This window comes from Argopecten irradians, chromosome 7, assembly GCF_041381155.1.
Source record: "Argopecten irradians isolate NY chromosome 7, Ai_NY, whole genome shotgun sequence".
Lineage (NCBI taxonomy): Eukaryota > Metazoa > Mollusca > Bivalvia > Pectinida > Pectinidae > Argopecten > Argopecten irradians.
Window position 1 is genome coordinate 14,005,852 of NC_091140.1, and position 20,578 is coordinate 14,026,429.

General features: G+C 35.8%; 2 protein-coding genes across 2 annotated transcripts in view; one reads left to right on the top strand and one right to left on the bottom strand.

Moving 5' to 3' along the window:
- Positions 1 to 20,578, bottom strand: part of LOC138327614 (GDP-Man:Man(3)GlcNAc(2)-PP-Dol alpha-1,2-mannosyltransferase-like) — a 35,658-nt gene that overhangs the window by 7,054 nt on the left and 8,026 nt on the right. The window lies entirely within an intron of this gene.
- Positions 1,299 to 13,835, top strand: LOC138326738 (cathepsin O-like). Its single transcript, XM_069272750.1, has 9 exons — positions 1,299 to 1,457; positions 2,691 to 2,793; positions 3,009 to 3,117; positions 5,276 to 5,341; positions 6,018 to 6,174; positions 11,700 to 11,815; positions 12,069 to 12,232; positions 13,005 to 13,097; positions 13,677 to 13,835. The coding sequence occupies exons 1-9, from the start codon at positions 1,299 to 1,301 to the stop codon at positions 13,712 to 13,714; spliced, it is 1,005 nt and encodes a 334-aa protein (XP_069128851.1). The 3' UTR covers positions 13,715 to 13,835.

The following is a 20,578-nucleotide window of genomic DNA, read 5'->3' on the forward strand; positions in this document are numbered from 1 at the left end:
GCAAAAGTTATTAACTTACTGTTAATACTACACTTATCATTAGCTTCTGAACAATTTAATTAAAATAAATAAAATGTTAATTTTCATAACGCGGGGTCGTCTTATGTTTCCCGCCATCGTCCTAAATACCGTCCTGTAGTTGAATATCACTGCGGCAGACGGCAAAACAGCGAAATGAATCTCTCCACAGTTATCATAACTTACGCAGAAAATTTTGCATATGTTTGGTATTGTTACCTATCTTATGCCATCGATATGTATGTTCTTAAGTTATTAATGATGTTTTCAAGAAACCTTTAAATTTTGCACCGGAAAGGTAGTGGGGCCTTTAATGTCAGTCATATGGTTATGTTTGTTTGAAAAATAAAAATAAAACACCAATATAAAAGTATCAAGCTGTGCTGAATGTGTCTGGTACAGTTGTAGGCTATCTATATAATAACACGTTATATCCACATGGATCTGAGAAGTATATCAATTCTGTACATCTACATTACATCAGAGACATCGATAGACCAATGTACATGTATATCTAGATAGACTATCTACATGTGCAGGTATGTCTCTGATAAAACAATATCAAATTATATCATAGCAGATTATGATTTGAAAGCTGGAGTTGAGGGATTTGAAAGAATTTGTGGTGGTAGGGAAATCCAGTCAGTAATATTTCTAAGGGAAAATTGAGAATGTACATTGTATGTGCTTGTGTAAGAAGTGAAGATAAATGAGGGAGTCTAATACGCGTGTATTTGAAGTTTGGACAAAACAGAGTGCCTATTGGCCATTTTTTAGACGTTTTAGGGGTCTAGATTAAAAAAAAATCTATAAATCATATTCTATACAAAGGATGTGATTTAAACACGATTATTGATCTAGACCATTACAACATCTAAATATAGTATATGGATCCATTCTCTGATGAAACTGTATCTAATTAAAAAATATAATAACCTACCCCTAGAGGTAGTATGTTTTTATTTTTCCAAAACCAGGTGTAGACGCCTGTGTATCAGGTAATAAAAAAAATCATAATAAAAGTCAAGGGATTTTCAAGTTCTTGTACAAATGTTTATTTATTTTTCACACATGAAAAAAATGTGAGAGAAATAATTTTCCAAAATGAATACTACAACTTTGAACAACCGAAAATAAACTAATCAAAAAGTCGCGCACACACACAAATAAAAAAAAAAAATGCTCCAGGGATCTTTACAAAGGGGTACGATTTTGCTTATCTTCACATAATCGTCAAAAGCAATAGTAGATCCAGAAATGTTCCGAAAATACGGAGAGTCATGTGGAATTCTATTTTCGCTTTCACAACATTGCTGTTATTTGAGTTTACTTTAGGAATTGACATATTTGGTGGTACGTTTTTAAAGTATGTTGACCAGTACAAGAAATCTTACGCGAACCATCCAGATGAATTGCACAGCAGATTCAATATATTTAAGGTAATATTTACATTCGATACATATTTAGAATCGGAGTGTAAGGGATAGACTATATTCCTGAAACGGTAAATCTTTGTCCGGATTAAGTTTTTAATTTTCGTGAATCTTGGTCATTATTTTATTTTAACTTTAAATATGAAATCCACAGATAAGGACGATAAATGATCATAATTTGTATAAATAATGACTTTGACAACCCCTCCCGCCCGGGTCATGACTGGTGGGACCTGTATTAGGTTTACGGAGGTGGAAGTACATGTAAAAGTAGTCATATGCATATACAGATATGAAGCTATGGATTGACTTCAACCAAATTTGGTCAAAAACATCCCATATTAGATTTGATATAAATGATGTATCTGAACTCCAAATCCAATTCTCCCAGCAGGGTGGGGCTTAGCCCGAGATACTCTGGCCCTGACACCAGACTTAGACATTATGACAGATAGATGTCTGGTTTAGGGCCAGAGCGCAGTAGTACTCGAAAACCTGGAATAAGCCGACACCGTTTGGTATCAGGCCAGGCACTCTCCGATTAAGACTGACCACCAAGAAGCATCACTTACCTTAAGTCTATTCAACAAATGAATATCTTATCTACCCAAATATAGCAATACGTCGAGATTAAAGATGATTTGCATTCTACGAGGAAAATGGCGACGACGAGGAGAGAAATTTAAAGTTGCGGAAAAGAAGACTGTGTTGACACAATAGAACGTGCATTCGTGATGAAATGGATGGCTATGAGTTGATAAATTATTCATTTGTTGAAAAGACCAAGATAAGTGGCAATTCTCAGTGGTAATATTTTGTAAGTAGTCTGAATCGGAGAGTACCTGGCCCGATACCAAACGGTTGTCGGCTTATTCCAGGTTTTCAAGTACTACTGCGCTCTGGCCCTAAACCAGACATCTATCTGTCATAATGTCTAAGTCTGGTGTCAGGGCCAGAGAATCTCGGGCTAGGTTCACATGGGGCTCAATTAATTAAGGGACCAACTTGGACAACTGAAATCTCAAATTCAGGCCAGAAATTATTTTCCTAAATGATCGACATCCTTTTATTGGAGAAATAAAACTTTGTTAAAATTTTTTTCCATTCTCCATGAAATTTTTAGTATTTTACCATCATCATTGTAATATCCTGGTGAGAGATACAGGCCTTCTGGGCCTGTTATTTCCTGTTTTATCATGTAATGAATTATGAAAATCTAGAATATTTATCTTATTTCAGGAAAATTTGATGAGAATTGAAAAATTGAACCAACCAAACAATAAGTCGACTGCCTGGTATGGAATCAACAAATTTTCAGATCTGACACCAGAGGAGTTCAAAGGTCAATCTTCCTTCCTTTGATAACTTACGATAAGATATTTTGTTTAACAGATCTTTTTCATTTTTTTTGTGATATGTATTGTTCTTTCTTTACATTGTGTTATGTAATACATTGTTCTTTCTTTACATTGTGTTATTTCAATTTGAAGATGTGGTGTTCCATTGAATAATGGCTCACTGAAAATACTATTTGATTTACATCAAATTTTGTTACAGTGTCTTACTTAACTGACTGGAAGCCACACCACCATCCCCTGAAGACACAGAATCATGTAACGCAAACAGAAAAATTATACACCTTAGGCATTCCGGAGAAACTGGACTGGTCAGTATTTTATTTTACTAACATACATTATTTATAAAAGTGCAACATTATAAGCAAGCAATACAAAAAAAAATCCGTATTTGCCGTAATTAGTACCTAAGGCGCTTACATAATTTTAACAAAGGAGAGGGAGGGACCCTTATTAATGATCCAAAATGTAAGTTGTGGACAAAAAAGTCAGCCATATTTTAAATCTTTCTGTACTCATGGTACATTTATCTGTTACAGTAAACATGTATATGTCTCTGTACTCATGGTACATTTATCTGTTACAGTAAACATGTATATGTCTCTGTACTCATGGTACATTTATCTGTTACAGTAAACATGTATATGTCTCTGTACTCATGGTACATTTATCTGTTACAGTAAACATGTAAATGTCTCTGTACTCATGGTACATTTATCTGTTACAGTAAACATGTATATGCCTCTGTACTCATGGTACATTTATCTGTTACAGTAAACATGTATATGTCTCTGTACTCATGGTACATTTATCTGTTACAGTAAACATGTATATGTCTCTGTACTCATGGTACATTTATCTGTTACAGTAAACATGTATATGTGTCTGTACTCATGGTACATTTATCTGTTACAGTAAACATGTATATGTGTCTGTACTCATGATACATTTATCTGTTACAGTAAACATGTATATGTGTCTGTACTCATGGTACATTTATCTGTTACAGTAAACATGATATATGTCTCTGTACTCATGGTACATTTATCTGTTACAGTAAACATGTATATGTCTCTGTACTCATGGTACATTTATCTGTTACAGTAAACATGTATATGTCTCTGTACTCATGGTACATTTATCTGTTACAGTAAACATGTATATGTGTCTGTACTCATGGTACATTTATCTGTTACAGTAAACATGTATATGTCTCTGTACTCATGGTACATTTATCTGTTACAGTAAACACATGTATATGTCTCTGTACTCATGGTACATTTATCTGTTACAGTAAACATGTATATGTCTCTGTACTCATGGTACATTTATCTGTTACAGTAAACATGTATATGTGTCTGTACTCATGGTACATTTATCTGTTACAGTAAACATGTATATGTCTCTGTACTCATGGTACATTTATCTGTTACAGTAAACATGTATATGTCTCTGTACTCATGGTACATTTATCTGTTACAGTAAACATGTATATGTGTCTGTACTCATGGTACATTTATCTGTTACAGTAAACATGTATATGTCTCTGTACTCATGGTACATTTATCTGTTACAGTAAACATGTATATGTCTCTGTACTCATGGTACATTTATCTGTTACAGTAAACATGTATATGTCTCTGTACTCATGGTACATTTATCTGTTACACTAAACATGTATATGTCTCTGTACTCATGGTACATTTATCTGTACAGTAAACATGTATATGTCTCTGTACTCATGGTACATTTATCTGTCACACTAAACATGTATATGTCTCTGTACTCATGGTACATTTATCTGTTACAGTAAACATGTATATGTCTCTGTACTCATGGTACATTTATCTGTTACACTAAACATGTATATGTGTCTGTACTCATGGTACATTTATCTGTTACACTAAACATGTATATGTGTCTCTGTACTCATGGTACATTTATCTGTTACAGTAAACATGTATATGTCTCTGTACTCATGGTACATTTATCTGTTACAGTAAACATGTATATGTCTCTGTACTCATGGTACATTTATCTGTTGCAGTAAACATGTATATGTGTCTGTACTCATGGTACATTTATCTGTTACAGTAAACATGTATATGTCTCTGTACTCATGGTACATTTATCTATTACACTAAACATGTATATGCCTTTTATCTTTGAGGCACATTGTTGTGTCGTGATTCACAGGTAAAAGACTCGCAAGTTCATGTAACATGGGGTGCAATGCTGATGTTAGAGGCATATCACTTGTTGTAAAACATTGTTAATTCTATAGGGAGTACTAATTACAGTGAATAGTATACATATTAAATGTTAAATTATTAAAAAAAAATCAGTTTTATTTTACAACAAAAAAGAAAAATTTAAAAAAAAAGGGTGTGTCCTGCTTTGCATCTTTATTAAATAACTAGTAACTGATACTATATAACTGTATAATTTGTATGTTTATGGTTTCATTAGGAGGGACTTTAAGAACAAAAGTTATGTGAGCCAAGTAAAGAACCAAAACAGCTGTGGGGGCTGCTGGTACGTATATGATTAAAATACTAATGTAACATGTTTTATTTATTGTCTTGAATGTTGAAATACAGTATAACACCTCTAAGTTGAATGTGTATACCCCCATTCAACAGATTTTATGGTCCTGACCGTTCTCCTATATATTTCATGTAACAAAATGTGTATAGCTTGAACTGCTATTTGTCGAATACCCCTTATTAAGGGTTGGCCGTTTAGATTATTTGATCTTAAACAATTTAATGTACATTTTTATCTATTGCTATCATATTGGTTGGAAATCTCTTTATGAATAAAATAAATTTTGTAAAACATGAAAGTTCAAAAGTCATTGAAATACATTGTGTATCATAACTTGAGATTACAGTTTTTAACCAGAAGACTAAACTAAGTTGAATGCCTCGAACTATTAACTGGGTCCCCTGCAGTTCAAGGGGTTTTACTGTAGATAATGAATGCCCGGGAGTTAATAGTAATAATTCATTGACTAATTTCATTGATGATATTTTATTTACTTCAATGAAATTTAAAGGTTTAATCCTTATAAAGGTGCTGTATAATAGATAACATGATACTAAGGTTTGTAAGAACATAGTCATAGCTATAACCTCTAACCACAAACAATCCCAATGGTAAACTACTTATCAGTATGTAGTACTAATTAGGTATTATTTATTATTGACAGGGCCTTCAGTACAGCTGAGGTTATGGAGAGTATGTACGCCATACAGAAACACCTAACCCCACCAGACCTTAGTGTACAGGAAATCATAGACTGTTCTCTGTATAACGCAGGATGTACTGGGGGAGATACATGTGCTGCTATGGAGTGGCTGATAGATGTGAGTGATCTGCTGATAAGCACAGAGTTATGTCCCTTGATCAGTATTGATGTGTTCACAATTATATTCATTGACGATAGAGTCATAGTCCCTGAACTTCCTGTCCTGTTTTTATCAAGAATATTGTATAGTCATCATATCTTGATGGTGAAAAGTTATATCCCCTCGTAACAAATATTTTCTCCTGGCAATATTGCCAGAGAATGATATTCCCTTATCTCTGAATAGAGTCAGAGTTATTGTCTGATCAACTTAATACACTTTTTAGTGTTTCCCCTGGTCACTGATAGAGTTATGTCCCCTTATAACATTTATCAGTGTTTCCCCTGGTCACTGATAGAGTTATGTTCCCTTATTACCTTTAGCAGTGTTTCCCCAAGTCACAGATATAGAGTTATGTCCCCTTATTACCTTTAGCAGTGTTTCCCCATGTCACAGATATAGAGTAATGTCCCCTTATCACCTTTATCAGTGTTCCCCTGGTCAATGATAGAGTTATGTCCCCTCATTACATTTATCAGTGTTTCCCATGGTCACTGATATAGAGTTATGTCCCCTCATTACATTTATCAGTGTTTCCCATGGTCACTGATATAGAGTTATGTCCCCTTATTACCTTGAACAGTGTTTCCCCAGGTCACAGATATAGAGTTATGTCCCCTTATAACCTTTAGCAGTGTTTCCCCTGGTCACTGATAGAGTTATGTCCCCTTATAACATTTATCAGTGTTTCCCCTGGTCACTGATAGAGTTATGTTCCCTAATTACCTTTAGCAGTGTTTCCCCAAGTCACAGATATAGAGTTATGTCCCCTCATTACCTTTATCAGTGTTTCCCCTTGTCACAGATATAGAGTTATGTCCCCTCATTACCTTTATCAGTGTTTCCCCAGGTCACAGATATAGAGTTATGTCCCCTTATAACATTTATCAGTGTTCCCCTGGTCACTGATAGAGTTATGTCCCCTCATTACATTTATCAGTGTTTCCCATGGTCACTGATATAGAGTTATGTCCCTTGATTACCTTTATCAGTGTTTCCCCTGGTCACAGATATAGAGTTATGTCCCCTTATAACCTTTAACAGTGTTTTCCCAGGTCACAGATATAGTGTTATGTCACGTCATTACATTTAAAGATGTTTCCCCCTATTATCTTATCAGTGTTTCCTCTGGACACTGATAGAGTTATGTCCCCTTATCACTTTTATGTATGTTTCCCCTGGTCACTGATATAGAGTTATGTCCCCTTATTACCTTAAGCAGTGTTTCCCTGGTCACTGATAAAGTTATGTTCCCTTATTACCTTAAGCAGTGTTTCCCATGGTCACATATATAGAGTTATGTCCCCTCATTACCTTTATCATTGACTCCCCTGGTCACTGATATAGAGTTATGTCCCCTTATTACCTTTATCACTGATTCCCCTGGTCACTGATATAGAGTTATGTCCCCTCATTACCTTAAGCAGTGTTTCCCCTGGTCGCACATATAGAGTTATGTCCCCTCATTACCTTTATCACTGATATAGAGTTATGTACCCTCATTACCTTTATCAGTGTTTCCCCTGGTCACACATATAGAGTTATGTCCCCTCATTACCTTTATCACTGATTTCCCTGGTCACTGATATAGAGTTATGTCCCCTCATTACCTTTATCAGTGTTTTTCCCTGGTCATATATATATAGTTATGTTATTATGTACCCATTACCTTTATCAGTGTTTCCCCTGGTCACATATATAGAGTTATGTCCCCTCATTACCTTTATCAGTGTTTTCCCTGGTCATATATATAGAGTTACCGTATTTTCCCTATTAAGAGCGCCTCCTCTAATAAGGGCGCCCCCACGTTTTTTGCTGAAAAAAATCAGCTAATTTCATACAATTTTTGTGCCAGATTGTGACGATTTGTCTTTGCAGACGCTAATAAAATACTGTTTCACATCAATCTGATGCTTAACAGATATCCGATCAGCTATAAATGTATTGCACTGGGTAACTTAATACATCTTTGCCAAGTGTTTACACATAGAAACAGCGAGAATTCCATGTTCAAAACAAAACGTGTCACTTGAATGCCCCACACACGTGTATGGATGAAGACTAACTGGCAACAACATTTTAGCGATGTCTATACAGGTTTTATGAATACTTACTGTATGTCTATGATAAAGGTTACTAAATAACAGGCATGTTATCATTTTTAAGCATTTAATTTTGTGCTCTTGTCGGTATTTCCCATCTGCCACAAAACGAAAGTAGCGATCGAAAGCACCGTCCGCCATTTTGTGTACGCATGGTAAACAAACAGGCTAGCATAAAATGCCAAAATTCCGTGAAACATACATATTTAACCAATGTTTAATACTTCTGGTGCAAACATTTCTTCATAATTATGTAATTTCAATACTTACTTGACTTCAAAACGTAATTTGGCTATAGTAAGTTTCAGAAAAATACGAAACTAAAAGCAAGATGACTATAGTCTGTTTCAGAAAAAAACATCTAAAAATGGTCTCAAATAACGGCGCCCCCCTAGGCCATTTACCCGCGCCCGGCGCCCTCATTAGGGAAAATACGGTATGTTAATATGTACCCTTTACCTTTATCAGTGTTTCCCCTGGTCACATATAGACAGACAGACATTCTCATTAACTTTATCACTGATATAGAGTTATGTCCCTTGATTACCTTTATCAGTGTTCCCCCAGGTCACAGATATAGAGTTATGTACCCATTACCTTTATCAGTGTTTCCCCTGGTCACATATATAGAGTTATGTCCCTTCATTACCTTTATCACTGATATAGAGTTATGTCCCTTGATTACCTTTATCAGTGTTTCCCCTGTCACTGATAGAGTTATGTCCCCTCATTACCTTTATCAGTGTTTCCCCTGGGTCTATTTATAGGGTTATGTCCCCTCATTACCTTTATCAGTGTTTCCCCTGGTCACTGATATAGAGTTATGTCCCCTTATTACCTTTATCAATGTTCCCCTGGTCACTGATAGAGTTATGTCCCCTCATTACCTTAACAGTGTTTCTCCTGGTCACTGATATAGAGTTATGTCCCCTCATTACCTATAGCAGTGTTTCCCCAGGTCACAGATATAGAGTTATGTCCCCTTATAACATTTATCAGTGTTTCCCCTGGTCACTGATAGAGTTATGTCCCCTCATTACCTTTATCAGTGTTTCCCCTGGTCATATATATAGAGAATACACGGTTAGTATCTTACAATACAAGGTTTATTTTGGTGCGAGACTTAGGAAAGCCGAGATGAAGAGGCTTTGCTGAGTCATCTCGGCTTTCCATGTCGAGCACCGAAATAAACCTTGTATTGTAAGGTACTAACCGTGTATTCTGTTTATCCTGCAACCATTATGGCATTCAAAACGAAAGCAAATTGACAGTTCCTTACTTTGTTTCGCTTGAAGCGAGACGATTCTTTGATGCGGGGGTAAAGATTCATTCACTTAACCAAATGAGAGTGCACTCCTTTTTACTGCCGTTGGAAATAAATAAGCGCATTCACAAACAGTCACCGTAATTCTATTCAGTGTGATATATCACTGAAAGGAAATGAAAATACTCAAATAACAATAAATACCCATTAAAGAATTACTTAACAATACATACCTTTGTCATGAGCCAAGAAAAAAGACGGCACCGCCATATGAGATTTTCGATATCGTAAAAATGACGTCATTTCGGTGAATGTTACGTCACGTTTTTAGCGGGACTGAATGACGTTTCATTCACCGGAAGGTTCAAGTTCTGGGTCAAGTTAGAAAAAGTGCCGTCAGATATGGAACAAATTCACGTGATCGTATTGACGGATAAAGCATATCGTATTGACGGATAAAGCACAAGTTTATCCGCCAGTAGTTATCGGTCAGTATGTGGGACAGTTGCAGGATAAATAGAGTTATGTCCCCTTATTACCTTGAGCAGTGTTTTCCCAGGTCACAGATATAGAGTTATGTCCCCTTATCACCTTTATCAGTGTTTCCCCTGGTCACATATATAGAGTTATGTCCCCTCATTACCTTTATCAGTGTTTTCCCTGGTCACACATATAGAGTTATGTTATTATGTACCCATTACCTTTATCAGTGTTTCCCCTGGTCACTTATATAGAGTTATGTTCCCTCATTACCTTTATCACTGATATAGAGTTATGTCTCTTGATTACCTTTATCAGTGTTCCCCCAGGTCACAGATATAGAGTTATGTCCCCTTATAACATTTATCAGTTTTTCCCCTGGTCACTGATAGAGTTATGTCCCCTCATTATCTTTATCAGTGTTGCCCCTGGTCATATTTATAGAGTTATGTCCCCTCATTACCTTTATCAGTGTTTCCCCTGGTCATATATATAGAGTTATGTCCCCTTATCATCTTTATCAATGTTCCCCCGGTCACTGATAGAGTTATGTCCCCTCATTACCTTTATCAGTGTTTTCCCTGGTCGCTGATATAGAGTTATGTCCCTTGATTACCTTTATCAGTGTTTCCCCAGGTCACAGATATAGAGTTATGTCCCCTTATTACCTTTATTATTGCTTCCCCAGGTGACAGATATAGAGTTATGTCCCCTTAGGTAGCAGTGTACAGTAGATTTGAAAAATTCAGCAAAATGATGTGCAGGCTTTAATCATGTACACAAAGTTTTTTAACCTTAAACAACACCTATATAAAAGTATATATATTTTTAATCTACACAACATTTGCAATTGTCATGCAGAGTTCATTTTTGGAGAGGTCTGCATTTTGTTGTTTTGTGAGCCTGTAAAAACCATGGTAACCAAATTTTTTTCTTTGAAAAATTGCAAAAAAATTGGCATTTTCAACCCAAAATTACACCCCCTCTACAAGAATATTTTTTCTTGAATACACTTTAAAACCAAGCATCACTGTCGTGATAGCCTATTTCGACATAGGTATATTATTAAACTTTTGAGCAATCTTACCTCGTACCGTGGCTATCAATTTCTGCTGCTACAGAATTGAGTTTTTCCGTCTTAGACGCACATTCGGATACCCCCTAAACCATTAATCTCGAACCCATTTTGTTGAATTTCTTTATGCAAATATGAAGCCTGCATATAAGTCTCTAGATTGAATTCACCAATTTTAGCACATATACATTTTTTAATTTTTCATGCATATAATAAAACGGACTTTCTGCTTAATAAAAATCTCACCCATGGCCATTCGGTCTAACTGTACACTGCTACCTTAAAACATTTATCAGTGTTTCCCCTGGTCACGGATAGAGTTATGTCCCCTCATTACCTTGAATTCAGTGTTTCCCCTGGTCATACATATAGAGTTATGTCCCCTTATTACCTTTAGCAGTGTTTTCCCAGGTCACAGATATAGAGTTATGTCCCCTTATCACCTTTATCAGTGTTTCCCCTGGTCACAGATATAGAGTTATGTCCCTTGATTACCTTTATCAGTGTTTCCCCAGGTCACAGATATAGAGTTATGTCCCCTGTTCTTTTCTTATCATTTCAGAGTCATGTTCCCGTGGTAACAGATAAAGACTATCCTCTAACAGACACATCTGAGAACTGTAAACTACTGCCAACCTCATCTACAGGGGTCAAGGTCATGAACTACACTTGCAACTCGTAAGTATAGCAGCTAGGTTACAATTATTTACCTCATAGCACTGGTAGCTATGCCATGCCTATAGAAATAAAATTGTAACATTAAATTCTAAGCTAAATGTGTAAAACATCATATAGGTACATGTACCAATATTAATAAATTCCAGAGAGATCAGTTATAATCAGTATATGTGTAACCATAATGGACCAAATTATCATATTTTTAATATACAATGTAAAAAGTTATACTCGTTTTGTTTATGTTCTCACACAGATACCTTCAGAATGAACACGACATGCTGATGCTGCTGTCCAATGGGCCACTAACAGTGTCTGTTGATGCCACATTGTGGGCCAATTATCAGGGTGGCATTATTCAACATCACTGTGGCTACACGATCAACCACGCAGTCGTCATTGTTGGGTACGACCTTACAGGTAAATTAGAGGGCCAGTTGTCATGGTCAGGTAACACCTTACAGGTAAGTTAGAAGGCCAGTCATCATGGTCAGGTACCACCTTACAGGTAAGTTATAAGGCCAGTCGTCATTGTCGGGTACTACATTACAGGTAAGTTATAAGGCCAGTCGTCATTGTTGGGTACGACCTTACAGGTAAGTTAGAAGGCCAGTCGTCATGGTCAGGTACCACCTGACAGATAAGTTAGTAGGCCGTCGTCATTGTCAGGTAGAACCTTACAGGTAAGTTAGAAGGCCAGTCGTCATTGTCAGGTAGAACCTTACAGGTAAGTTAGAAGGCCAGTGGTCACTGTCGGGTACGACCTGACAGGTAAGTTAGAAGGCCAGTGGTCACTGTCGGGTACAACCTTACAGGTAACTTAGAAGGCCAGTGTTCACAACTCATTTTTATTTGGGACTGTCTGGATTCCTGTCAAGGGAGTTTTTAAAATCCTGCTACAGAATATTTTGTTTTATTAAAAATGACAAATTGATTTCTATAGTTATATATATATAACTCCATATCTCCATGTCAAAAAGGAAATAATGATTTATGAAGATGAGTAAAGCATTGTATTCTCACAATGCTCCAAGCAGGTAATGCAGTTGGTCTTTACAAAAGTATCTAAGATGTAGTGTAAACATTTAAAAAAAGTTGTTTGAGGTTTAGGAGTCCTGCAAAGATTTATATATTGTTGAAATGGTGGTGACCTGTTGCTTTTTCCATTGTAATCTATTGCAATGCTTGACAGGTGATATACCCTACTACATTGTGAGAAATTCCTGGGGACCTGACTTTGGTATAGAAGGATATCTCCATGTCAAAATAGGCGAGAATATGTGTGGTAAGTGACCATCCATTTGATATTTTGACATATTAGAAAATTGTCCATTTGTAATTCAATTCACTATTGATGATTTTTTGGACTGAAGAAGGCCCTATAGTGGCTGAATATATATTCAATAGAAATATTTTTTGATTTTACTTTGAATTTATTTTGGCCTTTTATTTCGGATTATTAATTTACCAGTTTTAAACTGTTTTTATCTCATTATGCTATAGATGATTGCTTGTAATGATTATGATGATCATCAAACACATGATGTTTTTTTTGGACAGTTTTAAGTAAAAATATTGATCTGCTTATATGCAACTGCATCAAAGACTTTTTAAGAAACAGATTAATTGAACATTTCATTGATTAAAGTCAATTGATGGTAAATAATGAACCATTGACCTATTTAAATTTCTCTTTTATCCTAACAAGCATGCTGCTCGTAGTAAATGTTTCTAAAATGTCATTCGTTCTTCCTGGATCATTCCTACGTCATTGTAAAGGTCTTTGTATATATAGCCAAATGATTGTCAGCAGTTCTCATTGTCGTTAATGTAACATTGTTGGATTTGTCATTTAATGATACAGGTATAGCAGGGCATGTGTCCACATTACATGTGGTGTAAATCTGCTGGTCAATAGTGTAAGAATGGTGGAGTGGAGGATCTGATGTCCAGGGGTACGGTCATTGTCCAGCAGAGTGACCATGTGGTGTAAATCATCAGGGATACAGACTCCATGTATGATTGTTGACGGATACAGGACATGGCCCGTATTTATATTTCTGTTTATGATTGTTATCTAACTGGTGACCAATGTCCTTTGTAGGAGACAAAACAGTGTTTGTGTTGCAAGGTTTGGTCGTAATTCTATGCATTCCATGTAATTTTGTGTCTTAGATCTCAAACAAATATGTGATAAATATATACTTGTACATCAAACTATTAAATATGTATTTCAAATTAAATATTTTTCCATAAAAAAATGTTGTTGTTTTTTCTGTGTCTCGTTCTGTTTCCTATGTGTGATTAAGAAATTAAAAATCATACGTTTAGGTCATCTGACCCTATGACAGCTTCGTCTGTCGTGTACTGTGTACTACGAATTACTGGCAGTAACTTTCCGTTTAAACAACTTCTTCTCAATTACCAAAAGGCCAAGGTACTGATATGGGACCTGTAGCATGCTGGAATGAAGGTTTAGCAAGATAAATGAACTGAACATCTCTAATGTCAAGAAAAGGCTCGAATCTTTAATGTCTTTTTGTCAATAACTACAAGTGGCCAAGAGACCTGATATTGGGCCTATAGTATTCTAGGATGCATGTCTGCACACTTTGTTCAAATGTTACGCGGGTCAAATAGGCTAGAATATTTAAAATGGGAGATAAGTGTGACAGACCGGTCAGTCTAACGTCTATCGTGTGTGAAGTTTTAGAAACTGCTATAAGATCTCACTTTGTTAAACATACCATGGTTTACTCTTTATTATCAAAGAAACAGTATGGATTGGTAACAGATCAACTAGCTTACAGCTTCTCCAAGTCTTAGATAAATGGACCGAATTGTTAGATAATATGCCACATAAAAGACTTGTAAGTAAAATGTACTCGTATAGAATAAGTGCAGAAATCATTTCTTGGACTTTAAGTATTATAACTGGCAGGCAACAACGCGTATCCAGTGTGATATGCGTCCTTCGCCGATATGGTACTTATCTAAATGTTATCCATATTTTGATAGGTTGCTAGGCTATGGTGCATTCCACCTAATTGCGAACTCTCTTGTGTCCAGTCTAATGATTATGTATATGATGCAGTGGCGCATTTTCAATGAAAATGGACGTTGTCATACATTTTCTGTGTTTGGTGGATGTACTGATGAATATACCTTACAGTCATGTGGTGTGTTTTTTTCCAGAAAAGAGATTTGAATAAATAATAACCCTTTACTAGACTGTCGTAGTCATGCACTGCTATCTCTCCGTGACCATTTCTACACCAAATAATCAAGGACTACCCAGTACATGTCTTCACCTTTTTCTACCAACTTCTCAAGGCCAGTTCACCAGCTTCATTGAAAGATATTCTTGTTGATGAGGACCGTTGCCTTCTTTCATTTGTTAAAGACTGCTGTATGTATTCCGAAAAGGTTTCACGGCTAAAGTTTAACTAGAAACAGTATGTCTCATTCAATGCCTGATACCCTCTTTGGTATTTTTTGTCATAGTTTAAAACTATACTTTTCTTATTTCATTTGGATTGTTTTGCATTGTACCAATTTTTTCTCCTTAATTACTTTTTAAGTTTCTGTTCGTTTTTCTGTTTATTTAATATAATATATTCATTGTTACTCTTCAAAGTTAGGAGGAATAAAGCCATGAATGAATAAACAAGAGATCCGAGAGGGATCTTGGCGGCCACTAGAACGAATATACGTACCCGGCCTACTATACCTTTCGGCCGGGTACGAATTGGTCCCTATGTGTCGTAGTGGAGCACTGCCTCCGAAAATCACTCGGGCATCGTTTTCTTTACTTTTTTGTAGGTTTCCAATTATTTTATGCGTATACATGCATTTACATATGTTTTTTGTCCAAAACAATCATTACTACCATTCTTAATATCTACCGTACCACTCACAAGACGTCAAATTCACAATTTGTGGACTTGCCGTATAAATTCCCTTCAGAAAGACCTTCATATGTATTATGTAAAAAAAAATAATGCCTCGATGAGAATTTCATATTTCATGGGGTTCAGTTTTATTGCCTAGAAGGTAAGCGATATCAAACAAGTACAATAAAAATGCAAACAAACGTTTTATAATGGTTTGCATAATTATTACTTTGCTCCATTAGCAGTAATAGGCACCAATTGTAGCTCTAAAGACGACACCGTTTTCTGTCAAAAAGTCTTTTGAGCTACAATATTGCAGCTAGGCGGCCACCAAAGAATGATATGTGTACATGACAATTGGAAGGAGATATTTTCTTAAAATCCAAAATGGCAGTCAGTCAGCCATTTTGTTGGTCAATCGCTCCAAAAATGTATTATGCAAATTTAAGGTCTATGTAAAACCCTTAACATATGAAATTTGAGAATGCGACATTCAGTATTTTCTGAGAAATAGCGGTAACACACTTCAACTATCAAAATCCAAGATGTCAGCCTGTCGGCCATCGTGTTGACCGATCCCAATTCAATATGCACAACTAAGGTCCTAGTTGAACCTACATATGACGTTTGAGACAGACCCTTTAGTAGTTTTTGAGAAATAGTGGTAACAAACTTACACTATCAAAATCCGATATGGCGGCTGGTCGGCCATATTTATATTGACCGATCGGTCCCAAAATGCAATATGCACAACTAGGTTCCAGCCATTTTACATCCTCGATACTCCAGGGGATCCGATCACTACGATCTCTACATCCCATGACTATCTCATTGTAAAACTGAAGGCAGCTCGGGGGAACAAATCTGAACCAATCACAGGCCTGTAAAAGTTCCTTTGAAGACTACAGAGAGATCTACTTCAAAGCCACACAACCAACCACAGTGTACCGTTTGTACGGCTCTTTTGATTTACAACAAAGGACTAAATTACCTGTTCTGTTCAGCTTTCTCCAGTTTTACTATGATATAGTCCAGGGGTGTGGAGATCGTGTGTGATCGGAACCCATGGAGTATCGAGGATTGTCATCTTGTAACCTGATTGGTCCCAAATGAAATATGCACAAATAGGGCTCTAGGGGAACCTACATATGGAATTTGAAAAAAAAAGATCCCTTCGGTACTTTCTGACAAAATACCGGTGACAAACTTTACCTATCAAAATCCAAAATGGCTGCCTGTCGACCATCTTGTTGACGATCCTTCCCAAATTGCAATATGCACAACTATATAGCCCCATGGGAAGTTACATATCAAATAGTGAAAAAGATCCTTTTTTTAGTTCACCTGCTCCGAACACAGGGCCTCGTTACTAATGATGATATATATAAGATAGGTCACGTCTATTTACATACATTACACACAGGGCCTCGTTACTAATGATGATATATATAATCGTCCTTGTGTTTTATGGTGAATCAAGTTTTTCTGATTTTTTGTAAAAGACTATTAACATCAGACACGTTTCCGATTTATGGGTGGTAAATGGTACCCTCGATACCCAGCCTGATGGTTTATAATGACAGCTACATAACAACTTTCCTGGAGTACCTTCGTGTCCTTCCGGGATATCACCCTCGATCCTCCAGGGGTTTACTAACACTGTACATTATACCCTAGACTGTCTCATAGTAAAGCCTGAAGGCAACAGACTAAAAGACACAAGGTAAATTGGTCCCTTTGATTTACACCCAAAGAAATTTACAATTGTAGACTGTGATTGTCTGTTACTTGATGTTGGGATCACCTCTCTCTCTCTGTAATCCTCCAAAGGAAGTCTCTGAGCAGGCCTATGATTGGTCAGGTGTTTTTTTACCTGAACTGCCTCCGGTTTTACTATGAGATAGTCCAGGGGTGGACATTACATTAGTGACAGTAACCTTTGTATGTATTAAAGGAAGCCGGAATATATAGTACTTCCCCATCAGTTTTATCCTCAGATCAACATTAATGAAAATACGTGTAGGCTTACGTCAAGTAGTGTTTATATTGTAAATAGTTACATTAATATAGAATACCAATCAATTTGAACAATAACTGATATTTAAACCGTGTAACCGTGTTAAATTAACACAAAATTACATATAAAATTTTCAAATGCTGTGTGATGGTGTAAATTAAAGTACCTTTTGTGACAGAAAAAAACACTAATTTCTTCTGCTTCTTTTTCGATAGAGAACAATACCATTGGTCTGTGGTGGAGCATCGTTATACATGGCGAGCATGTGGTACTTGTATAGTCTAAAGTAGAGGAGTTGTCACCTATTTAAATGATAAAACCAACCAACCAAACACAGCAGTTCCCAATATACAACCAATACACCATGAATTGTGTGTATTATTGGGTAATATGCACCATAGTACAGATTGAAAATGTATACTAAGATAATGACAATGGACTTGCGTCCCTCGACAACTGGGTTTGTATAACTCCCAAAAATGTCCAGTATTAATTAAGAACATTTGCTCCCCATGTTTTGTATAAACCATTTTAGCTACTGTTCACCGGTTCAGTATTAAAATCAGGAAAAACGCATTACCGTCGTTTAAATTACCTGTGCACGTAACACAACACGAGACCGAGTGCACATTTATATACATGTATAACACTGGTACATGTACCGCGTTACAGGGCACTGACAAGCTTTCGGTTTCTCTTTATAATTCCGTGTAAACGATTCCACACTGAGATTATTAGAAGCAATAGCAGATTGGTTTTTCAAAAAGCGACACAAAAATAGATTAAAAAAAAATATAAAACGTTATAAAAGACAATTCAAATTAATATAGCAGAAAGACCCAGGCTAGCACACATGGATAATGAAATTAGTTACAGTTTATGCAAGAGATTTAAGTTAAACATTTAGGTTTCTAGATCGAAAATTTATGCACATAGGCTAAGAGTTTTGAAGAAGAAACATACGTATGTCATTGAAACTAAAAATATCTGAAAATGTATTTTTGCCAATTTTGCCTAGATTAGTCTATTTTTCTCTAAAAAATCAGCGGACTTTCAAACAAATATCAGAAGCAAAAAGAAAAAAAAAAGAAAACGAATAGGAATAGCATTTACAAAGAGGAAAAAAAATAGGTTCGTTTAGCTTGTGGTACTTACGGTATACGCGTGTATCGCGATCTTTGTTTGCCATAATTTGTTCGACAACTATGGTCATTTAGGGCCAAACTACAAGGCAGGCATTCGTATTCGGATATAAATAAGGACTGTGTATCTAAAAGATCAGGAAAAACCAAAACAAAAAATTGTAAATGTTGATTTAATAGAAAAAGTTACATAGGATAAAATAGTTTTAGCTAAATCACATGAGAAAACTCATGCACAATGTTGACGAAACGATGAGTGTTGCGTTGATATGAATATAAGATGAGATGAGAAAACGTTCAAATTTTGTTAAAAATGCCGATCTCTTTGAGATAATTGAAAATGAACGATTATGTTTCACGGCATGGGAACAAAGTGTACATGTCGGAGACATCTTAGTACTTATCTCGTAATGTGTTTAAAATCAATACAATGCAATAAAAAACCTCCACTGTGAGAGGATAATCACATGCATGGCATGTAGGAGGGACCCTCCCCTCTCAATTGATGGGAATCGGTGTAAAATATGTGTGTGTCCAATTCGTAGCCGTGAGAGAACAACTTCCTCTCTGCGGTCCTCTCCGATCGCGATCGGTCATGATGTGAAAAATGGTCAGAGTATATATATATATTCAATGATTTCCTTGCATTTACACATATCATTGGTATTCTCATTTTAGGATTGATGCATGAGTTTTTATTTGATGAGCATTGTTATTGTGTTTAGACAGGGAGTGATAGGTTTAAGTGTCTGTGATACTTGTTCCTATTTCCAATTGATTTTATATTTTGTTGTATAATAATATGCATGTATCAAATTAAAGAAAGTTTACACTAAGACAAGGGGCACCACTCATGACATTAAATGCAGTTGCCAGAAAACAAATTGTACTATAAAACTAAGACTAAAAGAGAATTTCCTTTATCCCCCACGACAATTGGTAAATGAAAACACCATTGTATTTGTATACATATTATTTCAAATTTTAATTTTATTTGTTTGTTTGGCAAGTTAGTTTTTGAAATGATCCATCGAAAGGTTACTATTACAAACAATATCCGAATATGTATTTGTACGCTTTATGTTTTGAAATGTGTCGACCACAGGGAACTGGTACGAATTTCGAACCAAAAGATACTATAATATATCATATGGATACACTGTTGGTTACGAAATTTGTGCCAGGTCCCTGTGTATCGACAAATGAACGACATTCAAGGGATCCTAAGGTCGCAGTCTTGACAAAGCTAGAATCAAATCGTGGGGAAAAAACGAGTAATCGGGATTTGTAGTTGTATAATTTTTAGATAGGTGTATCTACTATCAGTGATTTGAAGAGACAGAAGTTAAATAAGACACTACCGGGCATGGAACGTAATTTGATTATAGTAATTCAACGTTAAAGAGCGTGATAATATTTATATCGAATACACAAATAGTTTTCTGAAAACATACATTTTCCAGAAAATGTGCGTAACTCAATGTATTTTTAGATTATTATCCAGAAGTAGCCAACAATCAGGTGCATAACGTTGTCAAACAACACTGTACACCTGTTTTAGGATTATAATATAACGCAAGGGTGTCCTATTTACTTAGTGTGTGCTAATCAATTTTTATATTTACTCGTATTAAAAAACAATTTTACTTTTGATAATTAGACTTTTATTCGATTAATAAATCATCTTCAAATTAAACATGTGTCAAAGATATTT